This window comes from Poecile atricapillus, chromosome 27, assembly GCF_030490865.1.
Source record: "Poecile atricapillus isolate bPoeAtr1 chromosome 27, bPoeAtr1.hap1, whole genome shotgun sequence".
NCBI lineage: Eukaryota > Metazoa > Chordata > Aves > Passeriformes > Paridae > Poecile > Poecile atricapillus.
Window position 1 is genome coordinate 5,113,474 of NC_081275.1, and position 23,308 is coordinate 5,136,781.

A 23,308-nucleotide genomic window follows, 5' to 3' on the forward strand; every position below is an offset into this window, starting at 1 on the left:
TTCTCCTCCCCAGCCTTTCAGGCCTGTGCAGTGTGAGACTCCAACACAGCACAAGGGCACGATGAGGAAAGGCTGGAGGGGTGAGAGGCCACATTTAATCTGTTTTTCACCATAACAATAGTGCTAATAATAATTATTGTTATTACACATTCAGTAGCACTAGAACCTGTTGTGCCAGGAACACATCACAATCCAAAAATCTTTTGTGATGCTGCCTCAAACATCCACATTTGGTGTCTCCAAAATATCATCCCCAAAACTGCTTTGGTGAGGGGATGATCCCACCTTTCCTTAAGCAAAGGGAGAAGTTTGCACTGCACCCAGCCCAGGATCTGCCCTGGCAGCTGAAGACAGGAGACAGAGGTTTTTGAAAAAAAAATTCTTTATTGGAACTCATCTGAACATCAGATATACCTGGTGTTGGTTAGCAAGAACCGTTTGTACATTTGATATTGATGGTGCCAAAAACCCAAACAGCGACTGACTGGAGGAGATGGAAATTAAGAATAATAAAATAAAATAAAAGGTCGGAGAGGTCAAAATGTGAACAGAAAGGGGGGAAAATCAGCCAGTCTAAGAGTCAGCATGAAGGCAAAATATTTCCTGATAAAACAGAATCCTTTTACAAAATATAAATTTTGTAAGAAAACGTGGAGAGGGAAATAGAGACAGAGGGGAAAGGAAAAATGAAAATGAGCAGGACAGAGATGCGGAAGCTTACACTGCCCAAATGGCATTAAAACTTACTGGAAACCTCACCAGAAAATGGAACATGCTGGAATACACCGTGCTCCGCCCCCCAGGACTTTGGGACCGAGGAGGAAGCTCCCACTGGGCTGTTCCAGAGGGCCAGGCTGTCCCACCTCGCGTGGGGAGCCAGAGCTCAGCGCTGCTGCAGCAGAGGCACAGCTGGAGTCGGCTCCGCCGCTCACCTGCTCCTCCTACCAGCGCAGGTGGGGAGGGAGGAAACATTGAAAATCTAAGTCTATCTGCAAACAAGAGCATGCAAGTCAGGCTCCAGGGAAACCTGCGCCGTCCCCTTCGCCGAGAGCGGCCGCAGGAAAATCATCGCGGAGCTGCTTTCGAGGGGGTCGGAGGCCTTGAGGATGGAAAAGAAACCAGCAGTCTGTACATTTTGGGTTTGTCTGGTTCAGTACAAATGGAATCGAGTTGGCTGCTCGGACACCGCCAGCACGTCTCCGATTTCAGGGCGGAGGAGATGAAACAAATTGGTTTTGGGCACCTACTGGTAACAAAACGCTGTCCCTGCTGAACTCTGCCGTCCCTCAGGAAGTGGAAAGCACATGTTTAGGTAGTGTAAGCCTTTTTCCTTTTATTTAGAATACCCTCTTTGTTTAAACAATATTCCCCCCCCAGATACAAAGTTCGGCCAGTAAAGATTACATGGAAACTGGAACACGCATCGTCTGGAATACAAGATGCACCGGATGAGGAAGTTTAAAAACTTTCCGAGCGAAAAGTAGAACAAAGAAGAAAAAAAAAAGTCTCCTAACATTTTCCCAAAGGTTTCACTCTCCTGTCACACACACTCTCCAAATGACAGCTAGCAAATTCAACTCTGTAAAGAGAAAACAGAGCCACGTCACTCGACAGGAGAGGGAACGAGGCTCAGGGAGACGGAGCACGGCGGGGCCTGGCAGCGACTCCGGAGCTCTGCGGCCCCCAGGGAGGCCCCACTCACCTATGTCAACTTCTTGGCTTTGTTGTAGAGCGAATCCACTACTTTGCTCATGTTCTGAATCGTCTCGAGGGCAGCCTCATAAGTTTTGTCTACGGGGGGTTCGTCGAAGATGATCAGGACACCCTCGCCCTGGTCAAGGATTCCTGTGGGCACAAGCTTCTGTTAAGCACTGGGATGCTCGATGGATCACGGCTTCCAGACAGCAGGAATTTAGGGATCTACCCCAGAAACACCCAATCAGCTGTGCAGGGTTTGGGAAGGGCTCACGTGTTGGGCTGGACTGGCTGATTTTGGTCAGGACTGCTTTAGCATTCCCAGAAAAAAATACATCCCAGAGAACAGCCTGAGAAGCCATTCAGGAGATGAGAATTCCTGCCCATTCCCTCCCATCTCCCTCCCTCCTCAGGCCCTGTGCCCACAAGGACAGCTCAGCACAGCTGGTTCATCCTGCAGCTGTGCCCAGGTGCCAGGGGGGCTCTGTTCCCCTGCAGGACTCTGTGCCCAACGTGCTGATCCCAGGCATTCCCCTGGCTCAGCCACATCCAGGGACAACAGAACCAAGAGCACAGCTGGATCCTTGAGAGGTTTTTGGGGCAGCAGTTTGCTGTGGGCCCAGCCAAGCCACAGCACCCCACTGGGCCATGGGGTGTCCCCATGGAGTGCTCTGGACACAAACAGCTGGGAAAGGTGACCACACCCCTGGTCAGCTCCAAGAGGGAGAGCCCAGCCTGGCCACACAGCCCACCTGGGGGTCCCACACTGTCCCTGGACACTGTCACAGCAAGAGGGACCCAACAGCACTTCTGAAATTAACCTTTGGGTTAAGGAAGGTGGATGGAGCAGCAGGAAGAGCCTTCCTGACCTGTGATAGAGCAGCAGGAACATTCCTGGCTGGCACCTGCACATCTGCTGCCCCAGCAGGACCCCCAGGCTCAGAGGAGGAAGGGGAGCCCAGCCACAGCTCGTGCAAACACGGGGCAGTCAGAGCTGAGGGATGCAGAGACTCACCATGAAACTTCTTGTCCAAGATCATCTGTGACAGTTTCCTTTCTACCTCAGCCTGGAATTGAAGCAGAAAAATTAGAAGTCTCCCAGAACACATAAAAATACATGAATTTTACTGCTGTACTCATGACAGCCCTGCTGGGACATGAGCACTGCTCACCAGCAGCTCCTCCTCCCTGAACGTGGCTTGGACACCACCACCAGCTTGAGATGCCTCAGGAAATTGGGGAGCAGCTGCTAATGAGGGAGCACCAGGATGTCTCTTGTCCCACATGTGACACCATATCTGTCACTTCACACAGGCTTTACCTGTGGGGGTTCTGGAACTTTCTACCTCAGTTCAGCAAGGATTTAGACAAGAGTTGCCCAAGTTTTATTTAATCCATGCAGGACCCAGCTGAGCTCCTGCCCAGCACCAGGAAGGCCCACAGGAGGCAGCTCCTCTCTGGGCAGAGGGGACACAGAGCAGCTTTTACTCTGAATATTAACGATGTGTTAAACATCACGAGCTAGTCTGGGACAAACTGTGTGCCAGGGGAGGTTTAGGTTGGATATTAGGGAAAATTTCTTCATGAAAAAGATTGTCCAGCCCAGGGCAGAGGTGAAATCCCCAGATTTAATAAATGTGTGGATGTGGCTCTTAGAGACATGGGTGGTTTTAGCAGTGCTGGGGGAATATTTGGACTCAGTGATCTCAGAGACCTTTTTCAACCTGAATGATTCAGTGATTCTGTGACCACAAAGGCTGAGCTCAGCTCACTTCCCAACCTCTGGCCTAAATGCCAGTACAAGACATCACTCTGGGGTGCAACTGGCTGGGATTATAGCGGATTTTCCTAAAACTGAATCTGTCTGGGATTATCTGTAAGCAGTTACTGCATAGTCAGTGTGACAGACACATCCTTAATGACACTGCAGGGTGATTAGCTGGATCCTGAGGGTCTAAGTAAGGTTCCCCTGGGAACACTCATGGGATTAAACACAGGGCACAGGGGAAGACTGAGCTGGTCACGACAAAGCAGAGGAAAATCTGCCTCCAATAAAAAGCAAGAGCCAAGACAGAGAGTAAAACCCATGGGAAGGAAGGGGACAGCACAGCAAAGTCTGGAGCACAGGAAACCTCGATGCCTCCCAGAAGCTGCCTGTGTCAGAGTTTAGTTCCCAAGGGTGAGATTTGCCTGGAAATGCTATGGATCTCATCTGTCATCCTTCACGTTCAGTTCCCAGTGACCAGTGCCATTTAACCCCAACTCCTCTGCCCTCTGAACACATGGCATTGATTTCTGGTGAGGTTCTTACCTTTGAGAGCTTGATGAGGCTGGATATGTGTTCAATCTATAAGAAAGACCAACATTTAGGTAAATCTTTAGCTGCACTTGGACACACAGCACAGAGGTTTGGGGCTCTTCCATGGAACTGCTCAAGGGCCTGGAAATGCTCTGGCCTAAAAATCTCCAGTGGCTTTCTCCACTCCTCAGCTTCAGGTCCTTCAGGTTTCACATCTGTTTTTAACTAAGATGAACTGGATCCCTAAAGCCATTTCACTCTGAAAGGTAAAATATTTCCTCTCCAAGACTATGGCACAGCCTTGCCCAATCAGAGGCCTTGGAAGCCAAATGCTGTCACCTTCAGGATTAAAAGTCAGTCACCTTGCCGGGAGCATGAGAGGAACAGGTGCAAAGGGCAGTGACTCTGGAATGTGATTTTCCAAAGGTCCCCTCAGCCTCCTCATAATTTTAACATGATGAACCCTGAGCTCTGAAAGTGCTGAGCAGCTCAGAGTATGAAGTGTTCCATATGGGAACAATCCCCTCAGTCCCAGCAGCAGGGACAGAGGGACCAGCCTGTCCAGGTGCTGCTGGAAACATTTACCTGTACTCTGGAGAAGGGTTCGATGACTCTGATCAGGTTCTGTTCCAATAAGTTATCATAGAGCTTGGCCAGGTGAGTGTTTATGATGGGGTCGTCCCTGAGCTCCACCTTGTAATCTGTCAGAGCCTGTGGGGACACAGCAGGAGGAAATAATTCCAGGAGAAACAGCTTCTCAAGGTCCTCTGAGGATGAGATCCCCTCCCTGCCCAGCCAAGTACCATGGCTAATCCAATCCCTAATTTAGCTAAAAGCCAGCAGGTCATGACAGCCCAGCAGCCTTTCCAACATCTTTTATCTTCACTCTGCTGGAGCCCAGCGAGCCCCACTCTCTGTTCACAGGCAGCAGAGCACGACAGGATTCAATCCTCAAATGGGAATCCTCTCCTTGTGCTCTGCAGCATTCCTGCTGAAACCAGGAAAAAGTTTAGGAAGATACATATCCCAGTGAACAGCACTTAAAGAAAAACTGCTTCTGAGTTTACTCTCAAAAAAAAACCCAAGAAAGATAAAAAGGAAAAAAACTGGGTTCAAGCAAGTTTACCCCCACGCACTGAAAATGTAACCGGTTGATTGTTGGGGGGTATTTCTTGATGCACTGTTGCTTTCTATCAATGTTTCCATGGTTTCCTGCTGTGGGATGTAACAGCTCCTACAGCTTTCCAAACCAGGCATTTCTGACTGGTTTTTGCCCAGCCAGGCCCCATCTTCTGTGTCCCTGACTCACCTTTTCAAAATCTGCCAGTGACCGGTTCTTGCTGGCCTGTGCCACGCATTTTAGTGCTTCTGTCTGTGAGGAAAGAGAACCAAAGGAGGTTATTTTTTTCCTGGGTTCTCCTCTCAGGGTGAATATGCCAACTGTGCAGTAGCCTGGGAACGTGTTTAAGCAGCAAACCAGGAATGTTCCTTGTCACTGCCACAGGCAGAGGGAGAGCAGCTGCTGAGGGGAGAACAGCTGCAGGACATGACCTGAAACGTCTCCAGAGGGACAAAGCACCCAGGTCTGACAGCACCAGCTGCAGGTTGGGAGCCAGTTTGATGCTGTTTTTAAGGGAACATTTTGGCAGTTGCTTAATGAAGGGCCTCCAGCTGAGTCTCTCCCCTTCAGGACAGCCACTTCTCTGCTGAATGACAGCAGCAGGGCAGCAGCTCCTATGGACACCCCACCATGGACAGCTTCAGGGATGAGTCCTCTCTACCCCAGAACTGCTGAAATGAAGCAGAAGCTTCATCCCCAAACAAGCACACTTACACCCAACAGTGGTAATCCCAGCAGGGAACAGCAGAACAGAGCTTGAGTGGCAGGGGACAGGACAAGGACAGCCCGGTGACCCTGGTGCACAAGGCCCAGGTTTCTGCTGCCCTCTCTTTTGGGCCTGTCCCATGCAGAGCCAGGAGCTGGACTCCATCCTTGTGGTCCTTTCCAAGTCAGAATGTTCCAGGATTTCCCCCAGGGCTGCTCTCTCCCTGCTCCCCAGTGGCTGCAGGAATTGCTGGTCAGGGCTGGCTCAGGAGCACAGGGTGGGAACAGCAAGGGTCCCCTGCTCTGCAGAGAAGCCTCCAGTGCCATGCAGGGCAAAGGGATGAGCAGGATTGGGGCTGCCCTTCCTGATCCAGGAGGGATATCCCCACGTCAGACCGTTCCATGCATGTTTACTCACTGAGCTCTGCTAATTCCCAATCCCCTGTGGGCAGGGGAGCAGCAGCTCCTGCGTCACAGCAAATCCCAGGCTGAGCCCCTGAGGGCAGCAGGATCCCAGCCTGGCCCAGCACACCTGGAGTGTGGTCCTGCACCCTCTACAAGTATCCTTGGATTTAATTTGGGGGCAGCATTCCCATCCTGGCACGTTCACATGTTTTAACACCTCCCTGAGTGCCTGGCTCCCACCTCACAGCATCCAGGTCTCCACCTGCTCAGCTGCACTGCCAGGAATGGATTCCCAGCACTGGCCACACTGAAGTAAAAACAGCAACTCAGATTTAAACACTGCAGCAGCTGGTGAGAGCAGGGACACAAGGACCTGATGGTATCAGGCAGTTTGTAGCTGATGAAGAAAAGCAGGAAGGAGAAAAACAGGGAAAATGAAGCGAGCAGCCCAAATTCTCTGGTTATGAAAATCACTGTAAACCCCTTTGAAGGCAACTGACTTCTGGCAATGACTCATGGTAATTTAATCAGTTCTGGATCTCGTTCAGGACACTCAGGAGTGGTGGGTATTTTGGTATGAGAAGAGCAAAGTGTTTGACAAAGCCAGCATTGAGAAAGGTAAGAGGAAGATGGAAAGGGTTAAGTTTCTATACCTGTCTTCCTGCATACCGCAGAGCAAGCTTCCCACTCACTAATGCTTGCACATCTTCTGGGCTGCAGACAGAGGGAAGAGAGCAGAGCTTTTACACAGGAACATGGTCAGCTTAAACCCCAGAGCACCTCAAAATTCCCCAACTGATGGCAAAGTACTACAACCCAAATAGCATCACATCAGCAGCACTGATCAGGTGATAAAGATACTGCTTGAGCCCATTAGTTCAGAGTCCCATAAACAAAAAGCCCTTCCCTGGAAATGCAGGAAGTGTTCTTCCCAGAACCATCTGCCACCTACCTGTTGAGCATGATTTTGCACAGCAACATGTATTTCAGAGCAGTGATGGCTTTGGGGTTGTCAATTGAATCATTGCCCTCAAATGCCTCGTAAAAATATGAATAGGCTGTTTTCCAGTCCTTCTCTTCTGCTGCGTGGATAATACCTGGGAGAGGCACAAACAAGTTAATTCTGAGCATGACTGGGAAAGGACAGAACAATTTGATTGTTCAGTGCTTTATCTGTGACTTCAGTGAAGGGAATCCTTTCCTCCTGTGCCCCCCTTGCCTCATCTCCATCAGAAGAAAACCCACAGCCTCTCTTACAAGGACATTTTTAGACATACAAGTTCAGGGCACTTCAGGTAAGTGCCTACAAACTGGGTCAGGAACAACGTGTAATGGGTCAGGAACACAGTGTGAGGCTGGAACTGCAGTGCCTGGGGAGCTTCTGGACCCTCCACCACTGGCAGCTTTCAAAAATGGGCTGAAAACACCAGTGTCAGGAACAATGTCATTGCAGCTGATACCACTGCCACTGAGGCAGCACTGCTGGTATCCTGAGGCCCCACCAAGCACCACTTTCCATGATTCCCTCAGAAAAAAAAACAAGTATCAGACAGCTGATGTGTCAGGACAAGTCCTGGGTGTTGTTCTTGTCCCAGAGGCCTCACCTGACTGCATGTCCAGTGCTGCCTGCAGCTTGGGGGGACAGTAGATGGCATTGGCCGTGGTACGCGCCGAGGTTAAGGCTGCTCTTGCTTTTGGCAGGTTGCTCAGGGCATGGTAAGTCTTGCTCTCTAAAAGCTGCACTTCCACCAGCAGTGCCTTGTCATCCATCTTCTTCAACTCCCGAAGCAGCTGGGAGCCTGGCAGAGGGCAAGGACAAAACTGTGACCTGCTCTGCATCAGCATCCACACAAACCAAATCTCTCCAGGGGCCACCTGTCCTCCCCCAGCAGTCAGGGCTTTGAGGGAGGGACATGAGGCTCACACCACCTGTTCTTCCAAGAAAAAGCAAGGGACAGGGAATAATGGTGGGACAGGGCAAGTCCACAGCAGGAGGATGAAGCAGTTTTGTGTCAGAGTGGGGGTGTGGGCAGCAGTGTCCTGGATGCTGGGCAGTTGGGATGGTCACTCTGGCACCTGTTCCCAGGTGATCTCCCTCTCCCACAGGGAGCTCCAGCAGAACTGCCCCCTCTGCATCACAGAGAATTCTCAAGAAACTCCTAAGAACATGGGATGAGGAAGGAATGATTTTAACACAGGGTATCTACAGGTGAGGCAGGAAGGGACAGCCCAAGAAATGCCAAGACAAGCTGCTACAGCACGGCCTTGTGACGACAGAATGAGCCAGTCCTAAAGGAAACTTGTCCTCTTCTTTCCCCCACTGAAGAGGTAACTTAGGGTAAGCAGAGATAAAAAGCTCCTCCTCCTTTACTGTGCTCAGGAGGTGATAACCAGAGCTGAAACTGCAGATCTGGGCAGAAACAAATGGATTTTCCCTGGAATCATCCCTGAGAGACTCTGCTTGCACCTACTCCCCACAGCCATGGACACAGCCACCTCCTCAGCCACACAGGAATGATGTGCACAACACTGACACCCTGATAGAGCATCAGAGCCTGCCCTAGAGGTACTTCCCAAGTCCCCAAGCTGTCCCACCATCAGCCAAGGGATTAAATTAATTAAGCACAGCTTTGGAGTGTGGCCTCTGATCAGTTTAAACCTGAGTTCATTACCTATCCCTATGCAAACTAGTTCTAATTCCATAAGGAATTCCATGACTTCAACATTCTGATGAGATACACATCAGCCAGGTGACTGGACATGACACAGGCTCATTCCACCACACAGGTTAAGAAGTTCTGGGTCCCAGGTGAGCAGTTCAGGCTGTGTCCATGTCCCTGAGCATGGCAGAACAGGCTGTGCAAACACCCCCCAGACAGCCTAAACCTCACAGCTTAAACCTCACTGACAGCTTAAGCCTCACTTACAGCACTGCAGGCATTTGCAAAATGAGCATTTTAAACGCACCAGGGGAGCTGAAAGAGGTTCTGCAGAGCAGGAGTTCACTGCTTCATTACCATCCCTTGGGCGGTGCAGGGGCAAATTCTTAAAGCCTCCATAAGACCTTGGCTAATGACACCCACAGAGGTTTTGCCATTCCCTGGTTTTACTCTGGCTGTGCTTGAGCAAACTGGAAAAAAGCTGCTTTCTCCCTTTAGCCTCTGTGGCCACAGCAGAGTATTCCAGCATGCTCCAGCAGGAGCCAAGCCTGTGGCCTTCAGCTGGATACAGCTCCCATAATTATCTGCAACAAACAAATCACAGAATCCCAGAGTGGTTTGGGTGGGAAGGGGCATTAAAGCTCATCTCATTCCACTCTCAAATGAGCAGGGATACCTCCCAGGTTGTTCCAAACCCCATCCAAACTGGCCTTAGGCCCAGGTGAGGTGGCTAAGGATGGTGAAACAACAAGAACAAAGACATCTCTATGAACTGTTATCACCCAGCTACAGCAAAAGGTGGCAGAACTGGATCAGCACTGAGAAATTAAGAGACCCAAATCCTGCAAAGCTTCTCAAGGAACACAACACAGGCAATGGCTTTCCTTGTCAGAATTAACAGTAAAGATTTACCACCACCTAGTGGGAGCCTCACCTAGCTGCAGAGCTTCTTGGTACCTCTTGGTGTCGAAGTAGAGAGAGACCAGCCTCGCCTGGAGAACAGAAAAGGAACTGCTGTGAGGAAAGCCAGAACAGATATGTTTTGTAAAATGAAGCTTTGTATTCTTCTCTGCACAGATTTCACTACATTAATCTGTATTTGTCACATTGTGTGGTGCAGTTGTGCAAGGCCTAATGCACAAGGAGTAAAACCCTGCACTTTTAAGGAGAATTTCAGTATAATTAATGTCCTCCCCTGACACATAGAAAGATCTGAACAGCACACAAGTGCTCTACTTTTACAGGTATTAAATGTGACAAGGGGATGATGCTGCTCCACATGTTTGGGATCTGGGACCTACCTCCAGAGCCTGGCGCAGGAAAGTCCTCTTCTCTGATTTGGCCCATTCAATACACTCTAAACACAAGTCAACCTTAAAGGGAGCAGAAAGAAATCAGTCAATTCTAGACATTTTCTTTGTCAGTGCCCACCCCAAATGCCTCTCAACAACACCAGAGGTGTCAAATGAAGGCATATGGGGTAGGCACTAACGCTTTCCCAGAGTTTAAACCCATAGTCATGGTGTATTTTCAATAAAGAAAAATAAATTTCATGTGCTTTAGGGCCTAGATAGATACTGTAATCTGTATAAAACAGCAGAGGTGCTGGGCTCTGCTTTGGGGGCCTCATCCATCATTTCAAAGCACAGCAAAGAAACTCAGAATATTCCCATATTCAGGCTGAGACTCCCTTGATGGATAAAGCAGAACTGCTCCATCTCAATTAGATATTATTGTATCTCATCTGACCAATAATGCACAGTAAGTCATCCTGTGGTGCCAGGCTCAGAAATGCCTCTTCCCAAAACCTCTGGATTGCAGCTCAACACTGCAGGCCTTGTCAGCTCCTTCTCACTTCTTATTAAATGTGAACATTTTATGAAAAGCCATTATGAAGCTTCAATTTATTACAGGGTGATAGCTGGAGCATTAGGAGCTGAAAAAAATCTCCAATTTCACTGCTTTACTGGGCTCCTGGGAGCATTCTGGATGTGAGCTACTCTGAGGAAGCAGACAATCCTCAGCACATTTCTGAAAGGATTTGAGATTGCTGCATCAAGGACCTCAAAGGTTGATGTCATCTTCCTTAAGGTTTTGGGTTTGGCTCAAGAATATGTCTAAAGTGACTGTTTGGACTGACTTTTTATTATTTCCATCACCATTACTCCAACCTGTTCTGCCTTTGCAACTGCATCCGAATATTGTCCATTACACCAAATTACCTTGAGAAAAGCCTGTAGCTACTCATTTCCTCCTGACATTTTTAGGAGTTCTCCCTTCTCACCTGCACAACCCACCCCATTTCCCCTGACCTCGTTTGCTAAAGAAAGAGGGGGAAAACATTCTGTCTCCATTCATTATCCACAAGCCACAAGGACTGAACAGCAAACAAGGGACATTGGCTGGGTTACCTGCACTAGAGGATGACAGCTCTAACGTGCCTAATTTTGTGCTAATTTGGCTAATGAGAATGTCACCTGCCCCTCAGCATGTAAGAACCTCTCCAACCTGCAGTCTGCCAGACCTTGAATGCAGGTTTCATGTGGGTTTTGTCCCTAACCTGCTGCTCAGACCCTTCCTGTGCCAGAACAACCCCCTGTAGGGCACTCCCAAGGTGCTCCTGTCCTTATCCCACTCCCAAAGAAAAAAAAAACAATTGGGGAAAAAAAAGAAAAACTAAGACAACTGTATCCTATGGAGCTGATGAGAATGGAGTGAACTCTAACTGGGCACTATCTCAGACTGTCTTGGATTTTCTGGCGGGGGAGCTCATCCATTGAAGCAATTCACACCTGGTAGCTGCAAAACCCTTTCCACTCCTGCTTCAGGAGTAATTTTTGTGTCTCTGCAGTAAAACACCCATCACAGGTGTGTCCATGTGCAATCTTGACCAGCTCCTGGACAGCCCCTGAGCAGTGGCTCTTCCAGCTCTTCCCACAGCACCCCCACCATTCCTGCTCCAAGCTCCCTGGAAAAACATTCCCAACACTGATCACACTACAAAATACTCCCAATGCTGCACCTGCAATCACTGAGGTTGGAAAAGCCCTCTAAGATCTTTGAGTCCAACCATTCCCCCAGCACTGCCAAGGCCACCACTGGCCCACATCCCCAGGTGCTACATCCACATGGCTTTTAAATGCTTCCAGGGATGTGGACTCCAGCACTCCCCTGGGCACCAGTGTCCCAGGCTGGAAAACCCATTCAGTACAGGAATTTTCCCTAATACCCAATCTAAACCTTCCCTGGCACAACTTAAGGAAGCAACATGAATCTAAGACAAATGCCTATGGTGGGAGTCACTCCTAACCTGCAGCAGGGAGAGGCTTGCAGAAAAACATGGTTATGAATTCAATTATCTGATGTTTTATTTATAAAATACATCCAAATGCATTAAAAGTCTGCTTCCTGACATGAATAATTCTTCATGAGAAGCAAACTAGGTCAGATAATGGTGTTGCAGGCTTTTGAGGAACAGCCTGGTGCTGGAACTGCAGCCTCACCTCCTGTCCTGTGGCTGCCTCCATGTCCAGGAAGAGGTCGAGCAGGGACCGGACCAGGCGCGCGGCCTTGGCTTTGCTGATGGAGTTCAAGAAGGGCCGGACGTACTTCAGGAGTCCTCCCAGCTCTGCAAAATCCCCACAACGTGAAACACAACCCCCAGCCAAGAGCTGCACCGAGCTGGAGCAGCCACACATCACATGTACAGACAGGATTTGTCACACCAAACATTTCCCAGGTGGTTTTTCAGTGTCATCCACAGAACAGAGCAACAAATGTCACCTGCAGGGCAGCCCTGAAGCAAACAGGGACTGCACAGGGCACTGGGGGCTCCAGCCTCACCACAGCACTGCCTGTCACTGCAGCTCCCCAGCTGCCACGGCCTCAGGCATGTTTCAAAATGTAAGGATATAGTAAATGCTTTGAGATTTTTCTATAAAGTGAGGGATGGAGTTCATAATTTAGGTGTGTTTGTATTAACTCACGGTTTCATGCTTTAATCTGCCCCACCTAGCCAAGCCCAGGATGTTGGATCCACCTTGTGCTCTACCACTGGAAAATCATATTCCTTAACACTCCAACTCCACCTCTACCTGATCAGCTCTGCCCTCACTTAACTACATTTCTGCTTCTAAGTCCCCTCATTAATTCACAGTTATAAAACCTGTCTTTATAAGAGGTGGAAAAAGGAAATGCATTTTTTTTATGGAGAAACACTGAAGTGTCATTCCCAGGGAGCAGAGGAATGTGGCAGTCACAGCACAGTAGCTCCAGCACCCAGAGCCACTCAGGAATGCTGGACGTGGAGGAACTGCAGAACACAAGTGAAAAGTCTCCTACAACAAACACCACGTGCTTTTGGGGAGGTCCCAGCCAGGGCTGCTCCCAGTTTGGGAAGATGATCCTGCAGAGGGGCAGGGTTCAGTGCTGACTCATCAGCACCAGGGCTGCACACTGAAATCACAGCTCTCTGCCCCAGATTTCCAAGTCTCACCCAAATATCAGGTGGATCTCACACTACTGTGTTTACAAGATTCCACAGAAAAGAAAAATCAAAACAAAGCTGTTAATGACTAATTCAGAAATCTTCTACAGCAAACTGGTACTAAATCAAAACTAAAATAAGAGATTAGTCTAATTTTATTTCAATTAGTATATGGAGGAGTATCATGAGAATTTCAGTTTGGAAGAATTCCAATAAAAACAAATGTAAACAAGGGCTCTTCTGTATTTCATTTAGCAGTAATGCTAAAGAATGCTAATGCTAATTGTTATGACAGCATCTCATTAATATCTAAAAATTATTCTTCATTTTTTTACTTTTTTTAACCTATTAACTTTAAGTTTGATCAAGCCTGATACACCTCATTTATCACACTCTTAACATGTGGAACTCACTTTTCTCCAATCACTTTTAGTGATCATAGAATTCCAGAATGGTTTGGGTTGGGAGGGACCTTAAAGCCCACCCAGCTCCACCCTCACCATGGGCATCTCCCACTGTCCCAGGCTGCTCCAGCCCCAATGTCCAACCTGGCCTTGGGCACTGCCAGGGATCCAGGGGCAGCCCCAGCTGCTCTGGGCACCTGTGCCAGGGCCTCACCACTCTCACAGAGTTCCTTCACAGGAATTCCTTCCCAGTATCCCACCTAACCCTGCCCTCTGACAGAGGGAAGTCATTCCCTGTGTCCTGTCCCTCCAGGTCCTTGTTCAGGTCCCTCTCCAGCTCCTGGAGCCTGTTAAGGCACTGGAAGGTTTCCAAACATCTCAAAGTACAGATTTAGAACAAAGAGAATTTATCTCAAATGTGATCCTCAGCTTTATTTCCCAAATTGTGGTGCAGGAGATCCTGACCCCAGCAAACCACCTGGACTCAATACAAGAACACCACAGGATGCTCTGACTGCCACACCTGCTTCCATAAAAGTTTGGTTTTTTCTCTGCCAGAGCATAAACAGGCAGCTTTTTCTACACTTAAGGTGCAGGTACTTTAACACCCCAGATTGCAACCTGCAGGCTTTACTCCACAAGGAATGTGCTGCTCCATGACTTTTCCCACACCATGCTGTTCTGGGCTCCATTTAATCTTCAGTATAACTCCTGGATGCAAATCCCAATCACTTTAATCCAAGGCAAACGCTTCAGTCTCAAACACAGCAAACAACCAACCACAGACAATCCAGCACATCAGTTCTGCACAGAGCTCCTCTGCAGCATCTCGGTGGCAGCTGGGAAAGGTGTGCTCTGGATCTGTCTTACTGAGGCTCTCCAAGGTCCATCAGCTCTCAAACACCACCAGGAACCCTCCCCTGTGCCTCCCTGCATTCCACCACCTCCTCAGGACCAATGGAATCAATGCCCAACACACTCTTTCCCACAGGAACTTCAGAACAAAGAAGGAAAACTCCAGTGGAACACACTGCACTGTTTATCATCCCACTGATGTGCTCCAGAGCTGCCCCAGAACTCCCCAGAAAGCAGATCCCAAGTCAACAGCTGGAATGCAGCTGTGAATTCTGCAAACTCCACATTCAGCCATGCAGGCTCAAAGTTCCCACAGAAATTTCTCTCTCCTACCAACGTAACCACCAACTATTTTTAGGATTTTATTTTTCTAAAGAAAATGCAATGCCTGGTAAAGGGGTGGGATTGACAGCTCTGCAGGAGTGATGAGCAGCAGCTCAGGAAAATGAAGCCTACAGCTCATCCTCAGGGAAGTGCTTCCAACAGCTAACTCCACCTATCCAAATTCCCGATCCAAGTTATTCCAACCCTATAGTCCTGTGAAATGCTATAAAAATCTGGAATGGTCATAAAGAAAAGTAATCAATCTACAAGTTTATCTGCTTGATAAAGATTAAGGATTGAAGGGGATCACTTGTATTATTGTTATTTTTGTAAACAAAGTCTGCAGTTCAGCAGAGTCACAGAATACTTGGGGCTGGAAGGTACCTTAAAGCCCATCCAGTGCCACCCCAGCCATGGCAGGGACACCTCCCACTGTCCCAGGCTGCTCCAGCCCCAATGTCCAACCTGGACACTTGGCCTTGGACACTTGCAGGGATCCAGGGGCAGCCCCAGCTGCTCTGGGCACCTGTGCCAGGGCCTGCCCACCCTCACAGGAAACAATTTTTGCCCAATTCCAGGGAGAGAGCAGCCACCACCTCTTTGGGCACTGGAACCCCTCAAACCTGTCCAAGAAGTTCCACTGGCTAAAACCAACTGCTGTGCAGTGAAAGCCACAGGATTAAATCCCAGTGTCAGCCCAGCCCTGGGGTCTCTGAGAACAGCTGTAGCTGGTCATGGTGCTGCTTTCCCCTGACTTGTCACTCTTACCCGGAAAGCTGACAGGAGGGGAAGGGACAGAGCCCTTCCCACAGCTCCAGCAACACCCTTTCCTTCATCCCCCAGTTCCACAACTCCAGAAAACACGTCCAAATCCTGCTGACCTCCCTCTGAGCTGCACATACACACACACACCTGGCTTCTGAATAGCACTAAGTCCATTTTCTTCCCTCCAGAACACACTCACTCTGCACTTCAGTGGTACTTTTAATAGACCACAAATACATTCTATGTTTGCCCCCTCACAACCCTGAGTTAACAGTATTACAACCCAGTTAACAGTATTATTTTCAATTCCTCAGCCTTCCCCTTGAAAGAAAATAAATCTATCAATGCCCACCCTCTGAGAAAACCCTGGAGCTCTTTATCCTTGTGCCAGACTTCAGCCTAAACTCAAAACTGCCCCAAGCTCTGCAGAGGTGAGGAGGCCACAAGCACCACAGCAGCACATCCACACTGACCTGAATGACTCTGATTTCCCCCTTTTTACCCAAACACGTCTTCCCTGCTGCAGGGCCCAGCCATGTTTGGTGACCTCTGGTGAGCAAACACCAGGGTGCAAAGGGCACTGGCACAGCACAGACACCCACATTGACTTCAGCCAGGAATGGGGCACTTGCACAGCAGCTTCCTCTGTCCTGCAGGAGCAGGTGAATCCTGTGCTGGAAGGGTTTGTTTTTTCCCAGGGCCCATAAAAGCAACCCCCAGCAGGAATCAGAGGTGCACACCTAAGGGAGGTGACAAGAACAGCACCTTTGCTTCCAGCACTCTCTCAGGACCAGTCATCCACTGTCCCCAGCCCTGTCCAGCTGCAATCCACAGTGGGATCAGGGCTGGAATGTTCGTTCCAGCATGTGTGATGTGGGCAGAACAGTGAAATGGCCCAGCCCAACAGGAGTTTCCTAAGGCCAGTGGGACACCAAGGAACATTTCACAATAAATACAAACTGTGACCTGGACTCATGGCTGAGCCCTCCACAGCTTTCCACGAGCTACTCCAAAGTTAGGCCTGTTGGTGTCCCAACACTTCCACTGTGACTGAACCTTCTGCTGGGTGCTTTCCCCACCCCCTGCCAGACTTGCAAGCAAACATTTTCCACTGCCCAGGGCTGCAAACCCAACCACAGAACACTCTGGTACAGAGAGTGTCCTGAAATGCTCCAAGGGAAAGGTACAGCACAGCCGTAAAATGCTGAGTGCAAAACAACCAACCTTGAGCTCTCCAGGAAACAGGAACAGACTCAAAATCATCACTGAACACAGAACTTGACTCCATCCCTGTCCCCTCACACACTCACAATAGAGGGACTGTCCCATGCAGAGCTGGGTAGGGGCTGCTGATGTAATGGTCCAGCAGATAAATCAATTGATTGTGAGAGGAGCTGCTGGTGAGGAAGTATTTTATAGAACAAACTTTCCCATTTGAAACCAACCAGGAGACACCTCTTATCTCAAACATAACAACTTAGCAAAACTTTAGTCACTCATACTGAAACAGCCCTACATCAAAGCACCACAGACTGAACTGTGCTTTGTTTGGAACACTGGGCCAAGCAACACCAAATTAATATTTATGTTCTTTATTTGGTTTTTAGTTTCTGTCTCGTCTCTGAGAGAACATTTCCTGCCAAAAGCTGTTTTTCCAGCTACCCCACTAAGTAAGGAGACCAGGTCCATTGGCTGCAGGATCTCCTGCCTGTTACCTCAGTTCCTGATTTCAGGCTCACCTTCTGCCTGCCCAGTCTTGGCCAGCAGTGACCCCAGCTCCAGGATGCTCTGCTCTTTGACTTGCACCGCTTCCTCATCGTTTTCCTGGACATCACGTTTCACTGGGAAGAAAAAGAGCAGGGAAGTTGCCTTTAGTGGTGCTTCAGGTGGAAAATCATCAACTGCTGCTCAGCTCCTGGAGAGGTACCCAAAGCAGGACCTGCTCCAACAGGCACCAGGGAGTTCAGCCTGGCCCAAGAGGTCTGGGAAGTTTAAATCCAGTGCAGGGAAGTTTGCAGTGCTTTGTCTGTGCTCTACAGGGGCTTTACCAGCCCACAGACCCCACTGCTCACTCCAGCTCCGGGTATGAACAATCTCAGCTTCTGCAGCTGTGTAAGTGTCACTTCCAAACAGCACCACTCATCAGACCACACTGGAGCCACAGAACCAGGTAAGAGACATTTAAAGGCATTTCTGGGGTTGGATATTCCACTCTGGAATTGTTGATGTTGCTGCTTTGTGTACTAAGCTGAGATCCTGTGGACAAAATACAGCACAACACCAGCAAAGTGAGGTGGGTACATCCCTACCCACTCTGGTGTCACACCCGCTGCCATCAGTCCTGGCAGTGCCATCACCCTCTGCTCCAGGAAGTGATTCAGAGGCAGATAAAGAGATAAATGACAGGCAGCAGCACCACCTGAGTGTGCACAGCATCAATTCCATTGGAGTCATCCACCACACAGTGCCCTTCATTCCCTGCCACCACCCCCAGCACAGGGAGCTCCTCCAACTTCCACATAAGCAGAGCCAAAATCCCAGCTCTAGGGAATGGAAACTGTGGCTCTCATCCCCTGTAATTCCCTACCAAAAGTGAGGGAACTCTGCTCTAAAGGAGAAAAGCACCACAGCAACATTGTCTGGGCCACTCCTGATCCTCCCAGCCCACACCAGGGCCTGTGAGTCCTGACTGAGCCTGACCCGCTGAGAGCTGCACCTCCTACTGAACAGCCAGAAAAACACTGAGGGACAAACAACTCTGAAAGCCCTGACAGCACCTCCAAGGTCTGACAGGGACACTCGGAAAACTTTGCCCGACACAGCAGGGTGACAGCAGGTCACAGCATCACGGCAGAGGTCACGACACAGCACAACAATCGAGAACTTGTGGTTCAAACAGCAGTTTCGAGGGCCGCACGGCCCAGCCTCGACCCCCAGAGCAGGCGGGTTGCCCACACCACCTCCAAACGTCCTCGGAGCACCGAGACCTCCCTGGCAGCGCAGCCCAAAGGGGCCCGTGCCGGGACACGGAGAAGCGAACCCTGAGGGAAGTTCTCCAGCGAGGAGCGGAGCTCGGCCGCGGCACCCGGGAAAGCTCCCCCGGCTCCGTGCGAGCAGCGCTGGGAAGGCGAGCCAGCACCGGCGGAATGCACCGGGAGGAAACATCGCTGCCGGCGGAGCGCTCCCGGCCTCGGGCACGGCCGGACCGGGCCGTGACACCGCACCCCAAATACACCGCGAACCGGCCCGAGCCAACACCACGACACCCCGCCGGTACCGGCACCGCCAGCGCCCCGCACGTGCCCACCGGAGATCTCGGGCCGGCAGCTTCATTCCAGCCGGACGGGGAGGAGCGGCCGAGCCGGCTCCGGGACTGCTCTGAGCGGCTCCGCGGACACGCACCGGGCACCGGCCCCACGCCGGGCTCCCGAACCGCGGCCCCTGCTCCGCCCCGCACCGACGGCTCCTGCCAGCCGTGCCCACACGCGCGGGGGCCGCCGCCGGTGCCGTCCCGGCGCGGTGAAGCGCCTCGGGGCCGGGCCCAGGCCGCGTTCCCGCCCGGCGCGCACGGTGAGTCAGCAGCGGCGGTGGCGCGGGGCTCTACGCGACGCGGGTGGCGGCGGGACGCGGGCGGCGCGGGCGGCGGGCCGGCGCTCACCGATGGAGTGCAGGATGCCGATGGAGGCCTCGCGGTCGGTGGAGAGCAGGGACTGCGCACGCTGCAGCTCCAGCACCGCCGCCGCCGCCATCTTGCCGCTCCTCGGTCTCGCCGCCAGCACGGAAGCGGCGCCGCGGCCACGCCCCTTCCGCGCGCGCGGCATGATGGGAACTGCAGTCCCGGCGGGGGCGGTGGAAGGGGCGGGGACTATGGAGGGGCGGGGCAGGGGCGGGGGCGCTGTTAACGACGCATGCGCCGAGGCCAGAGGGCGTGGTCTCGGCTGGGGGCGGGGCGGAGGGGGCGGGGCCTGATTGGCGGGTTTGACGGATAAATGGGCGTGGCCTGATGAACGGGTCTCGATACTCGATGGGCGTGGTTTGCTGTGGGGGCGTGGCCTGGCAGCGGCGGGGAAGGCGGGGAAGGGGCGGGGACCCGTGGAGGGGCGGGGCTCTGGGCGGGGTCTGCGTGGGGCACATGGCTCCAATTGGGGCGTGGCCTGGGGTGGGGACGGAGCTTTGCCCGGGGGGCGTGGCAGGAAAAGGGCGCGAGCGCCGAGGGAAGGGGCGGGGCCTTTGATTAGGCGGGAGCGTCGCGGGGACGCGAGCGTGCTCTGTGGGAACGGTGTCGTCATTGGTGGGCGTGGTCTATGGGTGGGCGTGGTCAGTGGGCGTGGCCGGGGGTGTCGCGGTGTCTCTCGTGGGCCCCGCGGGGATCGCGTCCCCGGGAACGAGCGGGGGACACCGGGTCAAGGGGCCCCGAGCGGGAGCTCTGCGGGGTCCGGGGTCCCGGGAGAGCCGCTGGGGCGGGGAGAGGGCGTGGGAGGCTCCAATCCGGAACATCCCCCGGCCGTGGGTCCAGTGCTGCGGGGGGCTGGAGCATAGGGACCGCATCGGTGACCGCGTCCTGCTTGGGAGTCCCCGAGGATCCACAGGGCCATGGCACCTGGCGGGGAATCTGTCCCGGTGTCCCCGAGGAGGATCCTGTCCCCATCCCACTGCCCGATCCACCCTCACGGGCCGCACACGGTGGGAAAGGCCTTTCCCGTTGTGTTCCCCCGCTGTTCACAGCTCCCCTCCCAGCCCCTCTTCCTGCTCCAGGAGCTCTGCCCGAAGCAGAGGCACGGACGGGCTGGGCTGGGGGGGAAACCCGGCCTTGCACCCTCAGCTGGTCAGAAAACAGCCCCAAATCACCACTGAGCTCCCCAAACCCACCCACGGCTGACCCCATCCTGCTGCTGTCCCCAGCAGGCCAGGATGAGCATCCCTCAGATCAGCACCTTTCTGCCACTGGAAAAGCCAATTTAACGCCTGAAAGGGTCAGTTTTATATTAAATGGGGAATAAAACCAGAACATTGCTCCTGGGAAGTCACATCACAGTGGGATCCCCCAGGAGGTGCCAGCCCTGGGGACAGGCACAGGGAGGTGGCACCGCAGCAGTGACTGATGCCCCCCTCAGCAGCCAAGTTTTGATGCCCAGTGGATGATGTTTAATGGGTCGGGAGTGTCTGTGTGGAACTGGGGGGCTGAGGGGACTGTTCAACCCCCTCCTCTGCCTCCCTGCTCTGGGAAAAACCAGGGCAGCAGGGCCTGGGATTGCTGGCACTGAAACCAGACCCAGCCACTCCCAACTCATCACAGCCAGATCCTGCAGCACAGGGAAGGATCCAGCCCTGTGTTCCTCCAAGTGCCACTTAAGGAAACCCTCAAAAATGGAGGACTGATGCATAAAAGTCCCAAAAAGAGGCTTCAGGAAGGTAATGGAGCAGGGATTTTGATGAAGGAAAAGCCAGGGACCGGTGGGTGAACCTTGGGGTCAATGAACAGGAGCTTATGTGCACCAAGCACATCCTGGCATACTGGACAGTCTGCCCATCCCAGCACTGAACCAGCCACTGGATTTAATGAATCCACCCCAAAAAAGAACATTAATCAGGTTTTGAAGCCCACATTCACCCTTGAAACACAGTGGGCACAGGGTGAGTGTGGTGGCAGAGGGTGGTGCAGGCAGAAACATTATCCATCCATCCATCCCTCCATCCATCCATCCATCCATCCATCCATCCATCCATCCATCCATCATCCATCCATCCATCATCCATCCATCCATCCATCCATCCATCCATCATCCATCCATCCATCATCCATCCATCCATCCATCCATCCATCCATCCATCATCCATCCATCATCCATCCATCATCCATCCATCATCCATCATCCATCCATCCATCCATCATCCATCCATTCCTCCATCCATCATCCATCCATCATCCATCCATCCATCATCCATCATCCATCCATCATCCATCATCCATCCATCCATCCCTCCATCCATCATCCATCATCCATCCATCCATCATCCATCCATCATCCATCCATCATCCATCATTCATCATCCATCCATCATCCATCCATCCATCATCCATCATCCATCCATCATCCATCATCCATCCATCATCCATCCATCATCCATCCATCCATCCATCCATCCATCATCCATCATCCATCCATCATCCATCCATCATCCATCCATCATCCATCCATCCATCCATCCATCCATCCATCCATCATCCATCATCCATCCATCATCCATCCATCATCCATCCATCATCCATCCATCCCCCATCCTCCATCCATCATCCATCCATCATCCATCATCCATCATCCATCCATCCATCCATCCATCCATCCATCCATCCATCCCATATCCCTCCCTTTCCAGAGGAGGCAGACAAAGGCAAGAAGGTCATTTTGGCAATTTGCCATTCTGGGGGGTGATTTCATTCCCTTTATTAATAATAATGACAACAACTAATAAAAATAATGAATAATTAGTAGAAAGTGTGAGATTTGGCCGGGGAAATAATTTGTCCAACATGAACCAGATGTTTGGGGTAAAAGCTGTGGAAACGGAGTGGGATCAGGCAGTGTCATGGTCCTGGCAGTGCAGGGGTTAAACCCTGATGGATTTTGGGGTGTCCTCTGATGGTTGGCCCCAGATGCCATTGAGGGGACACTCCCAATTTTGTGTTTTGAGGGTGCCATCCCCCGCTTTGCCTGTCACCAGTTCCCCATTGTTCCATTTCCAGAGGGGCAATCAGAGCTGGATATGGGGGGCCAAGCTGGGCAGGGATGAGGGCTCAGTCCCAAGCTCCCCGCAGTGGTGGCTCCTCCATCCATTCAGACAGGGCAGGGACAAACCTTCAAACCTCCCTGGCCCCAGGTGTGGCTCTGCTCTCCAAGAGCCTTCAGGGCTTCAGCAGGGACTGGAGTGAACACAGGAACCAGAGCTCCCCACTGGGACAGAGCTGGGGCTGGGCTGGGGACCCCCAGTTTGGGGGGGAGTGACCCCTGCAGCCCCTGAGGGGCACCCACAGCCCGAGGGTGTGAATGAGAGTCCCTGCTGTGTCCCTGCAATGTCCCTGGTGTGTCCCTGGCGTGTCCCAGGCATGTCCCTGGCGTGTCCCTGCTGTGTCCCTGGCGTGTCCCTGGCGTGTCCCTGGCATGTCCCTGGCGTGTCCCTGCTGTGTCCCTGCTGTGTCCCTGCTGTGTCACTGGCATGTCCCTGGTGTGTGGAGTTTGCACACACGTGTGGGGAAGGGGCACACGGGGGTGCCTGGGGACCCTCCACACATGGTGAGAAGCGCCCTGCACGCACGCTCTGCTCTCCCTGCACATCCCTCTCCCCCTTGCACGACCCCCTCGCCCGCCTCGCTTCCCCCCTCCCCCCTCCCGCTCCCGCCCCATAATCGGCTCCAGCTGCACAAACATTCCCGCACCCGGAGCTGCCGCCGCCTCCGGAGCCGCCCCCGCGCCCGCCCGGACCCTCCCCCGAGCCCCCTCTGGGCCCCCCGGCCGGACCCTCCCTCGGAGCCCCCTGGGCCCCCCGGCCGGACCCTCCCCCTGCCGGGGCAGCTGCGGAACCGCGTGGCCG

The 23,308-nt window shown here is 52.1% G+C and overlaps 1 protein-coding gene across 1 annotated transcript; it reads right to left on the minus strand.

Moving 5' to 3' along the window:
* Positions 1–364: 364 nt before the first annotated feature.
* Positions 365–19,536, minus strand: PSMD11 (proteasome 26S subunit, non-ATPase 11). Its single transcript, XM_058858284.1, has 14 exons — positions 19,377–19,536; positions 17,458–17,559; positions 12,388–12,512; positions 10,186–10,257; positions 9,819–9,876; positions 7,829–8,023; positions 7,177–7,321; positions 6,878–6,938; positions 5,304–5,366; positions 4,580–4,705; positions 4,007–4,042; positions 2,711–2,762; positions 1,703–1,845; positions 365–1,579 (listed from the first exon to the last, which is right to left on the minus strand). The coding sequence occupies exons 1-13, from the start codon at positions 19,465–19,467 to the stop codon at positions 1,703–1,705; spliced, it is 1,269 nt and encodes a 422-aa protein (XP_058714267.1). The 5' UTR covers positions 19,468–19,536; the 3' UTR covers positions 365–1,579.
* Positions 19,537–23,308: the final 3,772 nt, after the last annotated feature.

Bases quoted from the DNA above. Each gene is read 5' to 3' on its own strand.
- PSMD11 (XM_058858284.1), bottom strand. From the start codon at position 19,467: ATGGCGGCGGCGGCGGTGCTGGAGCTGCAGCGTGCGCAGTCCCTGCTC. The intron at 12,513-17,457 runs GTGAGCCTGAAA...GGGATTTTGCAG, and splicing joins CAAGACTGGGCAGGCAGAAG to AGCTGGGAGGACTCCTGAAG. The intron at 1,846-2,710 runs GTGAGTCTCTGC...TTGTGCCCACAG, and splicing joins CTTGGACAAGAAGTTTCATG to GAATCCTTGACCAGGGCGAG.